Here is a 19,673-nt window from a genome sequence, read left to right on the forward strand (position 1 = left end):
GAAATTTGGTAATGGATTAATTTTTTTTAATAAATTGAAAATTTTAAAAGGAATGTACTGTTAAGATTTAAAATTTAAGATCACGAATTACATGTAAAAGCAAAACTTTGGTGGTGGGGCCGCAACAAAAAATGGGTGGATCACACGTCGGCGGCCACCCACGCCACCACCATCACCACCACAAAAACGTAATCCAAAAGCAACGTGTCAAATAAAAATTAAACTGATCTGCTTTCCCAAAGATATATTAATTTCTTCTTTTACTGATCAAATAAGCAGCCAACAACAACATAATCGATTACAACACGAGCCCATCTCTTTAATTTCTAGCCAAAACTAAAATAAGAAAAGCACAGGACAACACAGATCTTGAATCTTGATTGATTATCCAATGCAAAGCCAAAGGCGGTCAAGAACTTACCAGATTCATCCAGTATAGATGTGGACACGAACGGCCAAGATCAGAATAGCATAGAGAGCGAAAAATATAAGAGTGTGAACAGCTATTGCCTTGCCGTTAGTCTTCATACTTCCAAATTCCAGTTGCCGGCTGTTTCCCGGTATCTGAAAAAGAAGGCCTGGCGTTAAAAGCACAAACAGCACCACTCCTATTAATACAGGCCCCCAATCGGCCATTGTAGATCGAAATCGAAAGAAAAGATGCTCGTTTGTGTAATTGTTCAAGTAAGTTAGCTAAAGAAAGAATGGTTAGATAGCTTAAAGATAAGGCTATGGTGAAAAGGATGGGAGTGAAGGGATCTTGCAGGTGAGAATGACACTTTGACTTGGGATATGGAAACTGGAATTGGCGGTCGTATCGCACCAGAAAGTTTAACTGAAAGTAAAATGAATAAATAAATAAAAAATAAGGACACTGAGTGGGCATTTTTTGCCCTAGGCATTGTAATGTCGGTGCATTAAATTAGGATTATAAGTTTTTTTTTATTCACTAGAACGCCCAATGGCAAAAATATTGTCAACAACATAATATAGCCAGTTCTTTCTTTATTGCCGAAATTACTAAAAAATTCTCAAAATGTCTGTACTAGTTAATTTTGACAAAATATAATTATAAAATAATAATTATTTTTATTTTTAATAAAAAAAAAGATAAAATCATTATTTTTGAATATAAAAAATAAAATAATTAATTATAATAAAATATAGAGATAAAATAACAATGAAAAAAGATAAAATCATTTATTTTCGCTTCCATGTTTTTAGTGTTTTGCTTTCTTCTTTTGTGGGGGAAAAAAAGGTCAATCTCGAAGCTCGCCTCAGTGTCAGTGGCGGACAGCAATGTAAGCCATATCCAGATCGGGGCCCAAATAGTTTCAGGTATTCGAGAAGAAGGCTAATAATCCAAATGTAATGGACTATCAAAAGCCATGATAAACGCAAACGCCGTTTTCAAGGGAATGTGGGACAAGGCAATCATACAATGTTGCGTTCAACTCAACACCATCAAAATTACTTCTTCTGCTAATTACAGAAAAAAAAATTTCAATTTAATATTAATATCAAACTAAAAAATAATATAAGAAATAGTTTTGCTTTACTAACTCAATTCTATTAATGTTCACTTTAATTTAATTATATTAATATTCACTTTACACATTCTATTAGTATGAGAAATAATTTTAAAAATTTTTATTTAACAAAAAATATTATTAAAATGGTATTATTTTACTAATCAATAGAAAAATAGAAAATTTTATTATTTAAAATAACATTAAAAATAATATGAATTATTAAAAACATTTGAAGAACATTTAATATTAGTAAATTACGAAAAAACTAAAAAGTTTTATTATTTAAAATAATATTTATTAATATTATTAATTATTTATTTAATTACTGAAAAATTAAGAATACTTAATATTATTAAATTAAAAAAATAAACTGAAAATTTTTATTATTTTAAAATAATATTAATGATATTATTAATTATTTAGTTAATTATTAAAAAAACTAAAAATTATTTAAAGTTATTATTAATATTAAAATTAATGTTAACTCAACTAATGTCTAAATTGAAAAAAAAAATGATTATTCTTATTATGCACTTAATAATATTATTATATAAACAATTTCGCTCATAATTTTTTTTTTAGAAAAAATAAATTAAATTAGCATGGGCCTATGATATCTCAATCCATTGTTGACTGGAAGTCTAGTTTCTGTAGTGGAGCTTTTCTGGAAGAGTTTATGGGAATAATAGAATTAAAAAAATTGATATTAAACTACCAAAAAATCAATAATAATGAACAGTGACAGTGCCTTCCACCAAGCAATCCTCTGCTTTTATGATCCTTGCCAATCATGGCCTCTGTAGTAGAAAAAAGTGAACCTCTTCTTCCTTATCCAGCACAAAGCAGCTCTAAAGAGGTATATTTAAAGTAAGTGGTTGATAAGAATATATGTTTGATGCTTTATAGCTTTACTGGAATCCTATTCCCTCCAAATACAGGAATTGCATATCTCTTTTCTTTCTTTTTTGTTCTTCTCCTCCTTATTTTACAAGTTGACATTAAGTTGAAGATCAAGAAGTGAAGCACTCGAGAATGAATGATTGGGCTGCTCCGCTCATAGCGGCGGCGCTGTTCGCATTTTTATCACCAGGATGGGTGATTCAAATTCCAGGGAAGGAGAGGCCTCTTGATTTCATGAACATGAAGACTAGTATTGCCTCCATATTTGTTCACACAGTGATTTACGGTTTGCTTCTTATTTTGTTTTTTGTAGTTCTTCATGTCCATCTCTATATCTAGCTACTTAATTAATTAGAGCAGTAAATAATATTCTCTTTAGTTAATTTCTGCTCAAGCTAGATATTTATTTTTTCTTGTGTTTTAATCAGAACTAAGTGAATTCCTCTAAGTTTCTTTATGGATCTGCGCTGTTGCAGATTTTCTTCCATTGAGCGTTACTCACAAGTCACAGACTCACGGTATGATAGACAAAACAAACAAAATTAATCTAATGTTCTGTTTGATAAACACTAATAAATTGTCATTTAATATTATTAAAAATATTTTTAGTGTATTTTTGTTTATTAAACCCAAAACCATGTATTTTTCAAAATTATAAATGGATGTAGATTTCAAGTTTTTGAAACATTATTTTTTCTCTTTGATTTTTAGGAGTCATTTAAATTTAAACTATAATCTTCTACGTTATAGGATAACATTATAAAATATGATTATAATTAAAGATAAATTATTAATTTTAAACATAAAAATTCATGTCAATCAAAACATAGTGAATCATATTAATAATTTTCTTTTTATAATTTTTATCAAATTGGTGAAATTGCCATTAATCTTGTATTAGGAATTCAAACTCAATACTTCCTCATGCAAACCAAGAAATAGTGTAGTAGTATGTCCATTCTGACGTTCAGATTCTAATATTCTCTTTAATATTAAAAAAAACAAATCAATTGCAATTAAAAGAACAGTTAACTCTAAATCACATGATTTAATTTAATTTGCAATAAGTTAAACATTTCATTCAAAAAGTTATTATATATTAACTCTGTTCCACAGTACTTGTTACATTTAAGAAAATAGCATGTTCTAAAATACTCGTTACATTTGTGATTTTAAGTAATAATAAATATTTTATTTCATGTTTATCCTTTATATGACTAATAATTATTACTTCAATTTAATATGATTTTTTTAAAAAAATAATATTAAATTAAAGATAATATAATTAATTTATTATAATTTAATTATTACTTCAATTTAATATAATTTTTTTAAAAAATTAATATTAAATTAAAGATAATATAATCAATTTATTATAATTTAGTCAAATTTATTTTTAAATAATGTGATATTTCAAATATAACAATTACTGTGCAACTCGTTAATAATCTCAATAAATTCAATAGAGAGCTGGAGGCTACATTTGCACTGTATGCTATCAAGAATCACTGTACCGTAGGCCAAACAAGTCAAAAATCTAAATAACCTTTTGATTTGTCAATTACAATCACAAATTGAAAAGTGAAAACCATAAAATTAATTAATTCAGTACATAAAATGATAAAACCAGAAAAAATGATGGAATTCCAAACTCCAAAAGACCTAAATTTGATTCTGCAAGAGCATTTTACAGTAAAAGCCCAAGCCTCCATTTTTGCCACACAAGAAATTGACTTCCAAAAACACATAGCACATAGATACACAAAATCAAAGTTCAAATTAAAGATGATTATAATAACTATTACCCCAGATACATATGAACTCCAACAGCTAACAAAAAGATGCAGATGAGAGCAAAATAGAGGATGGAATGAACCAGTATAGAAACTCCACTCGTTTGAAAATTGCCAAACTCAATGAACCGGTGTCGACCCGGTATCTGAATCAGCAAACCTGGTGTTAATAGTATAAATAGCACAACTGCAACAAACACCGGTCCCCAATCCGACATCGTTTCTCTTTTCTCTTCTCGATCTGCTCTGTGTATCGATTGTGCTTTCACTCTCGAAGTCTCAAATGGATTATAAATGGCGAGCGGTTGCTTTAAGAAAAGAGACAAAGATTGTGACAAGGAAAAAGCGAAGGTTAGACGATGAAGGTATTCTGATTCACATTGAGATACGAATCACATGGGGTCATTACAACAGAAAGGAAGCTTCCTGGTAAATACTCTATTGGTAGAACAAAAACAGGAAGAAGATTGGATGATGAGGATCTCACCTTACCTAAATCTGACTCCTAATTTATTATGCAAAAGCAGAGGAAAGCAACCATCCGCTTGCTTAATGAGATGGAGATACTCAGATACTGATCCATTTTCACCATTTTTGTTTTTTTTCAGGGATTGCTTTTATTATCTTAGCTGCCAAAAGCACTAAAGAGATTTTATTCAATAACATTTCCACTAGTGTATTTGTCCTCGTACTACTGAGAAGTCCACTAAATTGTTGATTTCCAATTGATGAGTACGTGGATTTTAATTTTTAAAAGTGAAAGGTATAGAACACTAAAGTATTATACAATTGAAATTCATGAAAATGTATAACATTTTTTATTTTTACTTTAATTGAAAAATCAAATTTATAAAAATATATTTATTAAATATTTTAATTTATAAAATTAAATTGAAGTGTTTTATACGAAAAGTGCATAGTAAATTTATGCTTGGCTATTCAAAATAATAGGCAGCTGAATTAGTAGGAATAAACTATGTATTTCTAAACGAATTTTATTTATAATGAAATTTAAGATTATCATTATTGGAAGTGTGTCATCTGAATTTTGTCACTCTGCTTAAGCACAGGACACATGCGCAAACTAAAAAAAAAATGTACAATTTAAAAAATTAAGATCGAAAAATTCATATATATCTTTTTAATTTGAACACGTGTCTCCACGTTTTGAATATAAATGATTATTTAAGTAAAGTGTTTTTCAATAACGATAATTTTAAATTTTAAATCTTTAACTTTATTGATAAAATTTATTAAAAAATACAACTCACCCATAAATTTATTAAAAACATAGAATAAAATTTACTGAAATTCAATTTAGATATTCACCCGTAAACCAAATCGATCACCACCCTTTCTGTTCTAAATTGATCGAGGTTGTAACTTTGGGATCATTGTCAGGGAGAGATTAAAAGTTAGAAGTTTGTAGAACGAATATAATTTTTTGAAAATTGTAAGCGAATTTTAATTTCTTAAATTTCAATAATATAATTTTTTTATAAAGAAAAAATTTTAAAGATTTTGGGGCCACGGCTCCATTGGGTATGGCTAGTTCTGCTCCTTCCCTGGTTATTTATATTTTTGTTGGGCCTCATTACAAAGATAGCCTCAGGGATTCCAATAATGGGCCAAACAATGAAGGACCAAGAAATTATTGGGCAATCCTGGACCCGACAATAGAGTTCATCCAGCCTGGATTTAAAACTCCATTTTGGACCAAAATCCAAGAATTGTACAAGAAAGTAAAGGACTTTATCTAAATAAAATAGCCAAGGTTCAAACTTCGTAGAGTCTTAAGCTCCATAACTTTTCATTCTTTTGCTCTCTTCATAGTTTTACAGACATTCACAAAAAAGAAAAAAAAAAAAAAAAAGAGGGGAGAAATGGAAAACGTCGACAGCAGGGTTCGAACCTGCGCGGGCGAAGCCCAACAGATTTCAAGTCTGTCTCCTTAACCACTCGGACATATCGACGTTTGCATCATAGTTTCTCTTCATAAACTAAATACCAATTATTTGAGGAGTCAAGTGAATAGTTTAATAAATATACTTTTACTGGATTTACCTCATAAATATTTTTTTGATTTGAAAAATTGAAGGTAAATGATTTAGATTTGGGAAATACCAAACCCAAATTTACAATCTTATGCCTAATCCTAAGTCATAACAAATATTAAACAACATAATTGCAAACATATATTCTCACACGGAATTAAAGAATTGATGGGTCACTTTGGTAGTGGGGACAATGTAGGCAAATAATATTGTTGCTTCACTTTTTCTTTTCAGACAACAACATCCATTTATCATTTAGATGAATAAAAAAATTTTAAAGTTTTTTTTTTTTTTTTTTTTTTTTTGTGTTTTTGTCACCCATATTTATTTATTTATTTTTATTCACGAGAATGTGACGTATTAATTAAAATAATATAAAAATAATAATAAAGTTTGAATAATTGCAATTGGAAGCCCGTTTGATAAAATGATAAAAGGTATATACTGTAAAATAGACTTGATAGATGATGTTTTGTACCTTAATTGGTGGGACGACCTTGCTTCTTTCGATTCTATCTCAACTTCTAATTTCTAATTATAATTCTAAGCTTCCACTATGAGCTTTGAGGAAAGTCGATTGACGCAATCTTTTTTTTTTTTTTTTTTTCTTAATTTTGAACAGCATTTTCACAAATTTAAATGGTCAAATAAAAAATTTATTTTTATAACTCTGAATTTATAGCATAAATGGAATAATTTTACCGTTATATAAATTTAACTTTACTCTTATTGTTCAATTAGCTGGTTTATTATTTTTGTGAGCTTCGGATGGTACGGACAGAGGAGAATCACAAGGTAACGTTTATTCTTGGAAAAAAATAAAAAATTTCTATATATTTTTCGATTTATTTGAATAGGATATTTTTAATGGTTTGTGGCAGCTCATCATTTGAGACCTTTATCTTTCTATACTTTCAGCTGTCTGGACCATCCATATGCCAATTTTACATTTGATGAAAAAGGAATGGACAAAATTACACAGAAATGATGTCTATTTTATCTATTCTTTAAGTAAAAATACAGCAAAGAATTAATTCAATCTACCCCATTATTGTACTTTTTATTTTAATTAATTTAATTTTTATGTTCAATTGAATCTTTATTTTTTGTTACTTTTATTTATTGGAATGTTTAATGGAAACCGAACCTTTTAATTATATAGAGAGAACTCATTCTATTTCCTTTTAATTTCTATCGATATTTAATAAATAAAGGGAATCAATTTAAAATATTATTATATTTGGTTAATTTGATAGTTTTTAACTTTTCACAGGAATTCAAAAAATATCCGATCATATTATTTAGAGTAGCCCATTTTTTAGCAAAAGAAACTCTCTCTTCTAGTTTTGAGGAGCTCATTTGGATATAGGAAATTCTCTTTTTTTTTTACATTTTTATGTTCAGACTGATTTGATCTCTCTTCTAACTTCAATGAATTCTACTTTTCTCCTAAATAAAAAATATCGAATCGTATTAATTCTAGAAAAAAACAAGAATAATTAATTAAATTACTTCTTTGTTATTAGGAGCGATAAAGATTGATAGAAATATATCGATAAGAGTGAAATTTAAATTAAGTAATTAATAATATTTTAATTTTATAAAGTGTTATCTAAATGAAAAAAAAAAAAAAAAAAAAAGTCGAAAGATGTAAAAATTAACAGAATGGGTGTTGTATGATTTACGAAAAATTCTTCTCTTAGCCACTAGCTAAGGTTAGCCTATAAATAGCCAATATAAGAAGCATATTTAGTCACATCACTGACCACTGATTAAATGCGGGTGATTAAGGAGTTGCACTTTTAATTGGCAACTTGAGGAGAGAAAATACATAATTAAGCATAATAATATGAAATTACCATATTATTGCCAAAGTAGAACAAATCAGTACCATATATCCAATCCTAATCTGCGAGCAGTGCAGATAATGTGATATACTTCAACTTGCATGAAACAATACGTGTCGCAATCAAATTAAATCTCAGAATCAATTCTATTATTATTACTATATAGTATATCATATATATCATTTTAGGGATAAGAAGAGATATAGATGGATGATATGTCAAAATGTAAGCTATCGCCTGGATGATTAATCTGACTGCTTGCTGCTGGAAACGACATTTTGTAATAGTTCTGAACTTCTCATCCAAAGAGTAGATACGTCGTAACTACGTGTAATTGTCCATATGCATGTAGAAAAAGTACTATAATACTGGCAAAATACATGATTGTCATAATAGGCATTACGTATTTGGTATTTGGCATTGAGTTTGAGGTTACGGTTAATAGAATTATATAATTTTCAATCTCGTCTCATTTTATTTTTCGACAAACAGAAATTACCGTATATAAAATGGAATTGAATCGGTAGAGTTAGAAATTCAATATGAGAAAATTCAACTAACAAGTCAGAGAAAATTTTCACTCTTTTGATTGGCTGGGTTAAACTGGGTTGATATCACGGTCATCAAACACATGATCCAAACATCCTAGGCAAATTGGCGTATATATATAATATTGACAGACATACATGACAGCGACTTACATATATTTTCCAACCACAGAACAAAACATTATTGATAGACTTCTGGTGTTTTAATTATTGTTGCACCTGCACACCACAAACCTTTGTCTTCTTAAAATGATGCCACGTGCTCCTTTACCCTGCTTGTGTTTGAGATCAATATTGCGTAGGATAAAACTTGCCAATGTCCAATTTACGCTCCATTTATGATCTGAAGAAATGAAAATAGAGATTTTTTTAAAAATGATTTTCATTTTTTTTTTTTTAGTGAAAAGTTAAAAGATCCTATGTTATTTTGCACCTATAGAAATAGAGGAAAGACCATGTGGGTCAGAATAATGAATGCAGAAAACGTAAATGAAGAAAGTACTGTAAGTCATAAGGGCTGCTTTGAAAATTGAAAGTAATGTAAATGCAGAAAACGTGTAGCAATGAAAGTCAGAATAATGATAATGCAAGAAAAAAAAAAATCATAATAATAAATTAAAATTTGTGCCCAAACTAATTAAGTCACGATGATGTCCTTCGATAATGCTAGTCGAAAATTAACAATGCGGTAATTATTGAAAGATTTCCACGCTCAGAAAAAAAAAAAAGCAGAAAATATTATTATGAACTATAAAATATGGGTGACTCTCTTCTTAATTCACCGAATTGATGAAAAAATTTTAAAGTCGAGAATCAACATTTCGCACTCTCCACGTTAGTGGGAAGGCCAATAATTATATATTGAATCACAATTGAAAGTGTTGGAGAAAAAAGAATTAGTGAGGAGGAGAAAAGAGAGAGAGAGAGAAAAAAAAAATTATGAACTAAATTATTTAGATGTGAGGGAAATAATAGGAAACATGAAATCTAAAATTGTAAAATTTGTATTTACTTAACAAATGTTCGGAAATTTGCTTTAATTAATTCTAGTATTTTAATATATACTGATTCAAATATTCATTATTGTATCATACTATGAATAAAATGTGAGATATATTGATATATATTATTCTTAATTTTAATTATTGGAAAAATATTAAATATTGGTGAAAAGAAAATCAATTAAGAATTTTTAGTAGATTATAAATGAAATGAAAATGCAGATTTAATCTATGTACATGAATAGGGATTTTTTTTTTTTTTGAGGGGAATGAATAGGCTAAATTTTTATACTCGTATTTTGCCACTTGTACAATTATTTTTAAATAAGAGAATAATCATTATAATTTTTTTTTATCTCACCGTTGTTTGATACGCATTTTTTTTTTCAAAAAAAAAAATTACTATTATTGGTATTATTCACAATGGGATAAAAAAATAGACTCAAGTCTCTAAAATATATTTCAATTAATAATTTCATGCCTCTATTTAAAAAAAATTAATATGACATACAAGATCATTCCATCTAAAAAAATTTTCAGAACTTTGGCTACTGTAAAATTTTTGTTTTTGAACGAAACTTCGAAAGACTCGAAAATGAATTTAAATAAAAAAAAAAGTTATATAGTGATTTTTAAAAAACTAGAAGAATAAAAGGATAAATGAAAACATAATTTTAGGAATTCAAATATACTCTACTCTTCATAATATAATGAAATTTGGACTGAAATTTTAGTGTTATTGTAAAATTATAAAAAATGAATTACACGTAAATATACAAGAAAATACACGTGTTGGGTAATAATCTGTCCTGGTAGGTTTTACCGTTTTAGTTCAACTCCTTGGTTGTGAAAATATTGATTCACAGGCCATCACACACGTGTGTAGTGAAGAACAAGTCTGACACGAATGGGGGCGTGATAGACCATTTTTCGATGATCACTGATCGGGCGGAGCCCATTCATTTACCGATCCCAATCAAAATATCTCACCGGAATCTAGCTGGTAATCGTAAAAAATAACTGATTGGGGACAAGAAACAGTCAAACCGGTTAAAGGGAAAAACAAAAAGATCACTTTTTTCTAATTTTTCCTTTCAAGTTAAAACTAAAACCGAGTATAGTAGTGCGTCAACTCTCTCTATCCTCTGTAAATGGCGTCCTAGTATCTGTGTATGTGCAATACCGTGAGTGGCATTTCTGCAAATACTTCCAATACCAATGTGTCTTTGTGTACAAAAAGGATAACAATATAATAGCAGAAAACCCACCTCCCAACGATCGGCGACTAAAAACAGCATATCTCATATATCAACTTGTTCAGTAATCGTTTTTGTTGTTTTGTATATAAAACTCCAAAGTTCCTTCCTTTATTAATAAAAAGCTTATCAAGCCTCTTTTAAAAAACCACCCATTTCTCGATTTTGTTCATTTTCCATTTCACAGAAAGAAAGGATTCAATTCAATCAAATAAAGCTTTTCTTGTTGACTTTGTGAAGATGGGTACGTTGCAGGAGAGATTTTCTGCGTTTATTAACAATAGATGGTTGGTTTTTGTGGCTGCAATGTGGATACAATCCTGTGCAGGTATGGGGTATTTGTTTGGGAGTATATCACCGGTTATAAAGAGCTCTTTGAACTATAATCAAAGGCAGCTCGCGAGTTTGGGTGTGGCTAAGGATCTTGGAGATAGTGTTGGGTTTTTAGCTGGAAGCTTGTCTGAAATTTTGCCTTTGTGGGGTGCTTTGCTTGTTGGTGTCTTGCAAAATCTTGTTGGATATGGTTGGGTTTGGCTTGTTGTCACTGGTAGAGCTCCAGTTTTGCCTTTGTGGGCTGTAAGTACTTACAAATTAGTTTTTCTTTTGGTTTATTGTATTATAAGATTTGAATTCATCACTTGGTCTGTCCAATTGTTTAATTCAGTGACTTCGTTTATGCTTTTCTTTGCCGAAAATGAATACCCTGTATTTCCTGTATTTCAATTTTCATTGTTTTTTTTTTTTTTTTTTTTTCTCAACAATTGATTGTAAGAGTTCAATAGACTTAATTGGATTTCATTTAATCAAAAAATTTCCGTTGGAATTTTATGCTTTGTCTTAGTGTCTACTTTTTGTTTGGAACTTCTATGATCATTGTGAATGAGTTTGTAGAAGGAGATTCAAGTCCTTTATTTTCTTATTGTCCATTACTTGCATTGCTTTAAGTTGTCTGAACTAAAATTTTATGATATAAAAGTGTCATCGTTCCTATCCCTTTGATCTTTTGTATTGTTTCTTGTTCATGCATAAGATCTATGTTGATTTTAATGAAATTTGGAAGTTTATTTTGTTATTGCTTTTCTTCTTGAAGGGGAAAAGATGAGTTTCACGCTATTTTTTCACTGATAATTCAGTTTTCTTTGCTCTAACATCTCATTACTGTGTGCATTAATGAACATACACATTAGTGTTGAGGGCAGAAAATAAGCAATGCTTCTAAGCATTTTCATGAATTCTGGAATCTTTTAATGTGTTTTTTATTGATTTGGGAGAAATTATTGAATTGGATCATGTTTTGTTTTCTTTATTCAACTGTCATGTGGATATTTATTTGCACCACCAAATTACATCCTCTTTTTATGAACTCTGAATTATTGAAGAAAAAACAAAAGAAGTGCTTGACATCTCAGGTGCATTTGACTTGCATAAATTTCTTGTACTGTTGAATTGGAACAGTTGTTGCATTATTGTTCAACAATAGTTATTCTTGCATTAGAGAGTGATTACTGTCTCAATTTAACAGTATGGATTGAACTTTAGACAGCAAATTATCCTGCTATTCATGTTTTATCACTAGATGTTCCATTTCAAATTTGACAGCAACTTTTTTCTCAAATATCTTATGATCTACGGTCTCTCTCTCTCTCTCTCTGTCTCTCTCTTTGGGTTGGGGCATCAAGTTGAGTCATACTCCGCAGGTTCTAAATGTAAAACAATTAAGTTGAGTCAGGTTCTACATTTTTTGAAAATTTTTCTTTGTTCATATCATAAAAAAATGAACTTCTTGCTTGTGTAGAGTGCATGTGAACCTTTAATATATTGCATAATGAGCTTTTCTATGTATATTTTTTAAAACTCTTTTAGCTTCTGATTTGGTGTCAGCGAGAGAAAAAATAAAATAAAATAACCTACGTGCCTAATACATAGACGCAAAAAGGAGCATGTCATCTTATTCGTAAAGAAAAATTTCATTGTTGTTCATATTTGTTGTGATATGGGGTTTCAAATATCATTGAAATTGGTCACATCATCTTGAGTGGTGAAAGGCGTTGAGAAGATGAAGTGCTTTATTTCCATTAAGCTTTTTAGTATTGTAGATAGTTTTAAGATGGAAGATAACCTTTAAACAATGCTTATATAGGATTGATGCAATAGTGTCTTCCATAATCACTTCCTTTTCCTGAGGTTCCTGTCTACTGTTGGAACTTATTTTTCAATGGATTATTTTCCTTGTTCTTCACCACATTTCTCACTTGGCCGAAGAGATTATGTAGAACTTCTCTCTTATATGTTATCAAAATAAACATTAACATATTTCTGATATGCAGATGTGCGCTCTTATATTTATTGGAAACAATGGTGAAACGTACTTCAATACAGCTGCTCTGGTTTCTTGTGTACAGAACTTTCCCAAAAGCCGGGGTCCTGTGGTGGGAATACTCAAAGGCTTTGCTGGCTTAAGTGGTGCAATTTTGACTCAAATATATACAATGATCCATTCTCCTAATCATGCATCTCTCATATTCATGGTTGCAGTAGGGCCAGCAATGGTAGTCATTGCTCTAATGTTCATTGTAAGACCTGTTGGAGGTCACAGACAAGTTAGAACATCTGATGAAACAAGTTTTACATTTGTATATAGCATATGCCTTCTACTGGCTGCTTATTTGATGGGGGTCATGCTTCTTGAAGATCTAGTTGATGTGAGCAACACTGTTGTCAAAATTTTTACAGTAGTTTTATTTGTTCTCCTTTTGCTTCCTATTGTGATTCCTATTTCATTGAGCTGTGACCAAGAACCAAGAGATCCAGTAGAAGAGAATCTTTTACCTGAGCCACAGAAACAAGAGGCTGGAAAATCTGGAACAGAAACCCCTGAGGTAATATTCAGTGAGTTGGAAGATGAGAAGCCTAGGGAAGTAGACTTACTTCCAGCATCGGAAAGGCACAAACGAATTGCACAGTTGCAGGCAAAATTATTCCAAGCAGCTGCGGAAGGAGCCGTGAGGGTCAAAAGGCGGAGAGGTCCACGAAGAGGTGAGGATTTCACCTTGATGCAGGCATTGATCAAGGCAGACTTTTGGCTTATTTTTGTATCCCTTTTATTGGGTTCTGGATCTGGTTTGACTGTGATTGATAACCTGGGTCAAATGAGCCAGTCCCTAGGATATGATAATGCACATATATTTGTGTCCATGATCAGCATTTGGAACTTTCTTGGCCGTGTTGGTGGGGGGTACTTCTCTGAGATTATTGTCAGGTAAGAATGCATTTCATTTTCTTCTGGATGCTGAATGTGTTTCAATTTGAATTTCCACATCAAGTTATTCTTCTCACTTATATATTTGATGTTATTCAGGGACTATGCATATCCAAGGCCGGTGGCAATGGCTGTTGCGCAATTTATTATGGCCATTGGACATATATTCTTTGCTTTCGGCTGGCCTGGTGCAATGTACATTGGTACTTTACTAATTGGTCTTGGATACGGGGCTCATTGGGCGATTGTACCAGCTGCTGCATCCGAGTTGTTTGGTTTGAAAAAGTTTGGAGCTCTGTATAATTTCCTCACTCTAGCAAATCCTGCAGGTTCTCTTGTCTTCTCTGGTCTAATTGCCAGTCACATTTATGACCAAGAAGCTGAAAGGCAGGCACATGAGCGCCATCACCCTATCTTGAATGCTGGATCACTCATTTCAGGCCTGGTTTTGGATGAACCACTGAAGTGTGAAGGTGCTATTTGCTACTTCCTTACTTCCATGATCATGTCAGGATTTTGCATTATTGCAGTTATCTTAAGCATGATTCTTGTGCATAGGACTAAGATTGTCTATGCAAACCTCTATGGAAAGTCTCTCGGATCATTTCGAGAGCAGAAATAAACTACGCTATAATAACTAGAGTACTTTTCCATTTTACGATAATGTTTGTATACTCCAGCCAAGGTTTTGAGAATTTCCTGTGTTTTTTGGAAGAAATTATTCGCAGGACAACAGAGTTGAGCATATTGCAGAAGCACTCTCAGTCTTCAGGATTTTTTCTTTTCATCTGTCCCTTTTTCATTTATAACATCTTTAAACTGGGTGCAACCATTTAGTGACAAGAGATCCTGATTTGAAATGTTGAAGTGTTGTATATTTTCATCTTCTACTGCACAATCAATTTTCATCTTTTTATTTATAGATAATCAATACCATTTTGCTGCCATTGATTGGTATTTGGTGTTGCAATAATTTTTTGAGTTTTTAAGTTTAAGGCAGTTATTACTTTAATATGATTTTACCATTTGTTAGGACATGTTTGTTTACATTGGAAATAGAAATGAAAATGGAAAGGAATGTCCAAATAATTAATTAAATGCATAAAAATTATTATTGTTTTAAATTTCTGTTTTAAGCAATTAATACATTAACAAAAAATTTTAGAATCCTTGCAAGTTGCAAACTAAGAAAAGAAAAATATTATCTATTAATTGCCATTTTAATCCATAACCAAAAGGGATGTACTAAGCTATGAAGCATTGACTAATACACTTACAGACCTTAGCTTAGCATCAGCCCATCATCACCAGTTGATGTTCTCCAGAATTGACCTTTGCTTGTCACTCTGCAAACAATAACATCCTAACCTTAGCAAAATTAATAAGAATTATTATATTGGTCTATCTTCACTTTCTTTCTTCTTTATTTGTGGTCTCCTATTTTTTCCAATTTGTGTGTATTTATATGTGTCCTCCTTTTAAGTATTTACACACAATAAAATAAAATAAAATAAAATAAAACAAAGATACAGATTCTAAAATCTCAAACGGTCCCAATAGAATCTCTTATTTTGTATGATTCTCATTTTTCAACTTTCTGTTTTCATCAATCTCTTAATTTGTAATATCCCTGCTTTGGCACTTTGCCAAAGAAAAGGAAGAGGAGCGATGAATGGGCTTTGGCAATGTGCCAAGAGCTCAAATCCTTTTTGTGAGTTTTGAATTTAATATATATAAAATATAAAAAATATTTAAAATAATAACGTTGCAGAGGAGAGATATTCAAACCAACCAAATTTAGTTAGATGAAACTATGACTTAAGTAAAGAGAAACGTCAAAGAATCAAAAACATTATTTTACCAAGTGTAACTTTTTCTTTACAAATCGCACAAGTAGGGAAGCTCTCTTAATTCAGTAGTAAAGATAAAAAAAAATGAAGTTCTTTCTTCTTCTCATCGTCTTCTCTCTTCTCTATCGATATTGCGAATTCAAGTTTAACTCCTCAATTCTATGATGAGAGAGCCCAGAAGCTTATTACATTGTGGAAGACACGGTTGCAAGATCGAAGTCCTATACAATGATTATTCGCTTATATTTCAAGCATAACATGTGGCTAGATAAAAGCGTCCTACTTGGTAAATAACTACACAGTGGCCTCTGAAACTGGATTAAACACTAGGACCGCATCAGAGGTAAACACCTCTCTACGTTGACTCAAAGACCGATAATAAACATTATCTAACTTTATTTCCACATTTTCTTCAGTTTCACATCTTCTTTGAATCATTCTCACGATTTTAACATTATGCCAAAGAATTAATAATCCTTTTTCCTAAGGATAACAAGAGTTTAGAAAGTTTTTAGCATGAATTCTACCACCCCAAAACATTAGATAATCTGTATTATTAGTTTTTGAGCCAAGGTAGATGGGATAGATACATACATAATATAAATATCTACATCCGAATACATAAATTTACTCATAAACTTTGTTAATTAAGCTTTGTGACACCCTCAACTTTCACTTTGACCTATCAAACACCTAAACTAATTATAAAAATATACATATTAAACACTTTAATTTTTAAAATTATTTTATTGAATACTTCAACTTGCAAAATTAGATCAATTAAACACTGATTAAAAAGTTGAAACTTATGAAAATTATTGTTCCAATAGTCATGCTAACTACTTGTCAAATCGATATTTTACAAATAGAAGCCAAACATCCTAAAAACTTTGATATTAATATCGAAAGGTATGTAATAATAATAAAATTTACATATTCAAGTGCACGATAAATCATTTGTAAAGATTATGGTGTCATAAAGTTAAAGTCGCAAAGTTCATAGATGAATTTATGTATTCAACCATATATATGTAAAAAAAAAAACATATATCCAATTGCTGGAAAGTGCAACTAAATCTTTCAGATTTAAACATTTATTTTTTTTACTGGATGAGGAAGGAGCACTTTAGTTTATATATGAAATTGCTCTAAAGATTATACAATTAGATTCAATTGCTTTTTCACATAATTGAAAGCAAATATGCATTAAACAAACATATATATTAAGAATTAATGTCTGTACAATCTATTCTTATTCTTCCTTGGTTACCAATCTTAATTCCAACTCTTCCAAGCTTTCTCATAGCTACAGTAAATGCAGCTTTAAAATCTTCAGGATTATTGGCAAACTCAATGACTGTAGATTTAGATTTCGAGTCAGTGAAAAGCACCTCATCTGAAGTAAACATGCCTTTACCATCAATCAAATTTTGATAATACATATTGTCAAAAGTTCTTGCGGTAGTTGGGTCCATGTCTACGGCTATGGTAGGATCTACATTTTGAGGACAGGCTTCCATCAACTGCTTGGCATAGTTAGGATCCAGAGAAGGGTCAACAGGAGAAGATGGAGAGAATGAGTAAAGGCGATTTGCAAAGCGATTGCAATGGGAAAATCCTACTGTATGTGCTCCTGATAGTGCAATCATGTCAATTTGCGTAAGGTTGTTCTTAGCAAACAAGGTGTTAAGTTGAGCAAGATTGAAATTAGGTTCGGGTAAATTTCCTGTCACAAGTGATGATTTAGAAATTAAGCCATCTCGACGCCCCAATTCCACGTTGAATGAAGGACCTCCAGCCTGAAAATATATGTATTTAAGTTAATATATGAATTTGGAATAAAAGTAAGCTTGTTCATGGACAAAGCCTTGGTTTGAAATTGTCAAATTTTTTCTAGAAGCCTAACCTGACAAGCCTTATTCAAAATTTTCTTTATTTTAGAAACCCTGAATACTTTCTTACCAGGACTACTACATCTCTAGCAGCAATAGCAAGAATATCTGCACATGAGACTACATTGGGACATTGTTGTTCAACTGCTTGCTTTGCTTTTATTACAGTGTCAAAGCCATCTCCTGCAAGAGAAAGATTATCTGGAGCATCTTTCTCTGCATCTCCATTTGGTGATGAAATCAAAATTGAGGCATCACAACCCTTTAAACAAAGCAGTTAGTACTATTTAATATCAAGAGTGGTTTGTGAAATTAAACATGAGCAAAATAAGATAATTAAAAGAGAGGTACCCATTTAAATGGTTGGGTTTTGGGCGTGGTTTAAAATTGGAAATAGAAAAGTCCAATTACTATATAGTTAAAGCTATTAAAATAATTAAGAGATAGATAAATTTGTTTTTACCAATTAGATATAGTCTTAATTGGTTTTCTTATGATATAAATGACCCAAGTCATAGAAGGTCTCCGCTTATATACTTTTTTCACCACAAAAGTAATAAAAAATTTAGACTTTTCTTACCAATTTGACGTCCTATAATATGACTTGTGACCAATTTCACCACCAAAGAATTTTCTTTTTTACAAAAATTCAGCATGAATGGTCCAATTTGTTTTTGAATGATCTAGATTTAATCTGATATAGGGAAAAATGTTGCCAAGTAGAAAGTAAAAAAGTTAAAGAAACATACTCCAATTTCAGTGTATATATCCTGCAATTAAAATGACTTTTGATAACTAATGAGCCCCATGCATTTTCATATCTATCAACAAAATAAAATGGATCATCACCCGCAAACACACACCTACATGTATTTGTATAGAAATGCCTTATGCTTATTAAATATGCATTACCAAAGTTCTTTTTTACCAGTAAGAAAGATGATTGACATTAATTAGATTATAATTAAGTAGCAGTAAATCATTTACCGTAACGAAACAGTCATGGAAAAATAGACGAAGAGTTGCTGGAACTGTCGGGAACGTCTCGGTGAACTTCTTGGTCACTACCTGCTTCACTATAGCTTCTACGTTTGGACAACTTGAGCTATAGAAGTTCTCTATTAGTTGTCCTTCTCCCCTTCTAATCATCATCATCAAAACTATCAATATCAACATAAACCAGTCTTTCCTTGCGTCCATTTTCCTTAAACAAAAGTAGCAGAAAACCCCACTTCTCTCGTGTCCCTTGAACCTTGATTCTTACATGTATATTTGAAGAAGAAGAAGAAGAAGAAGAACTCCTTCTAAGCATACACAAACCGAACTAGTTCTTTTTCAACTAGTCCTTTGCTTAAGAAAATACTTCATTGATTCTTGCAAGTTGTAACTTCGTGTTTTTTAATTAATTTTTTGGCTGCAGTTGTTCTTTTCTTGTAGGACTATCCAATAAAAATTTAGTCAAATCAATCATCTTCCGTTTATCTTACTTATTAGAGGCAGGTGTTCTATTGGTTAATTCTTAACAGGTAGCTGCTTCTTGGCCTTGAAATTGAAAGCTCAAAGTTGAAACCTTCTCTTGCTTGTGAGCTCCAAACGACAATGACACTATAACAAATCCGTTATTAGTCCAATTAAATATTCAAATGTTCACATAAGAATTCGTTCTTGAATATCAATTTTTTATCAATATTTCTGCAATTAATATATCCTAAGGCCAACACTTTATTTATTGACATAAAAG

At 30.7% G+C, this 19,673-nt stretch overlaps 5 protein-coding genes and 1 non-coding gene across 8 annotated transcripts; 2 read left to right on the forward strand and 4 right to left on the reverse strand.

The window, feature by feature from the left end:
• Positions 1–232: 232 nt before the first annotated feature.
• LOC105632465 (uncharacterized) lies at positions 233–913 on the reverse strand. Its single transcript, XM_012214850.4, has one exon. It carries the CDS (start codon positions 634–636, stop codon positions 427–429), a length of 210 nt encoding a protein of 69 aa, XP_012070240.1. The 5' UTR covers positions 637–913; the 3' UTR covers positions 233–426.
• Positions 914–2,233: 1,320 nt separating this feature from the next.
• Positions 2,234–2,880, forward strand: LOC105632455 (DUF3339-domain containing protein). The gene has a single exon (XM_012214840.4). It carries the CDS (start codon positions 2,565–2,567, stop codon positions 2,769–2,771), a length of 207 nt encoding a protein of 68 aa, XP_012070230.1. The 5' UTR covers positions 2,234–2,564; the 3' UTR covers positions 2,772–2,880.
• A 1,126-nt stretch (positions 2,881–4,006) lies between these two features.
• Positions 4,007–4,904, reverse strand: LOC105632444 (uncharacterized). 2 transcript variants are annotated; one of them, XM_020679098.3, is made up of 2 exons: positions 4,718–4,904; positions 4,007–4,533 (listed from the first exon to the last, which is right to left on the reverse strand). In XM_020679098.3, the coding sequence occupies exon 2, from the start codon at positions 4,441–4,443 to the stop codon at positions 4,234–4,236; it is 210 nt and encodes a 69-aa protein (XP_020534757.1). In that variant the 5' UTR covers positions 4,444–4,533; positions 4,718–4,904; the 3' UTR covers positions 4,007–4,233. The 2 variants fall into 2 exon arrangements, with proteins under 2 accessions (XP_020534757.1, XP_020534754.1); XM_020679095.3 differs by having other exon boundaries at positions 4,713–4,904.
• A 1,212-nt stretch (positions 4,905–6,116) lies between these two features.
• On the reverse strand, positions 6,117–6,198 carry TRNAS-UGA (transfer RNA serine (anticodon UGA)). The gene has a single exon. It is a non-coding gene; the product is annotated as a tRNA-Ser (tRNA).
• Positions 6,199–10,811: 4,613 nt separating this feature from the next.
• On the forward strand, positions 10,812–15,137 carry LOC105632474 (protein NUCLEAR FUSION DEFECTIVE 4). Of its 2 annotated transcripts, none has more exons than XM_037635403.2 (3): positions 10,812–11,507; positions 13,334–14,190; positions 14,290–15,137. In XM_037635403.2, exons 1-3 carry the CDS (start codon positions 11,172–11,174, stop codon positions 14,810–14,812), a joined length of 1,716 nt encoding a protein of 571 aa, XP_037491331.1. In that variant the 5' UTR covers positions 10,812–11,171; the 3' UTR covers positions 14,813–15,137. The 2 variants fall into 2 exon arrangements, with proteins under 2 accessions (XP_037491331.1, XP_012070251.1); XM_012214861.4 differs by having other exon boundaries at positions 10,816–11,507; positions 13,259–14,190.
• A 1,981-nt stretch (positions 15,138–17,118) lies between these two features.
• On the reverse strand, positions 17,119–19,325 carry LOC105632488 (Peroxidase superfamily protein). The gene is made up of 3 exons (XM_012214882.4): positions 18,920–19,325; positions 18,003–18,194; positions 17,119–17,839 (listed from the first exon to the last, which is right to left on the reverse strand). The coding sequence occupies exons 1-3, from the start codon at positions 19,130–19,132 to the stop codon at positions 17,264–17,266; spliced, it is 981 nt and encodes a 326-aa protein (XP_012070272.1). The 5' UTR covers positions 19,133–19,325; the 3' UTR covers positions 17,119–17,263.
• Between the last annotated feature and the right edge of the window lie 348 nt (positions 19,326–19,673).

Source organism: Jatropha curcas, chromosome 11 (genome assembly GCF_041381405.1).
Source record: "Jatropha curcas cultivar XTBG-Jc1 chromosome 11, XTBG_Jcur_1.0, whole genome shotgun sequence".
Lineage (NCBI taxonomy): Eukaryota > Viridiplantae > Streptophyta > Magnoliopsida > Malpighiales > Euphorbiaceae > Jatropha > Jatropha curcas.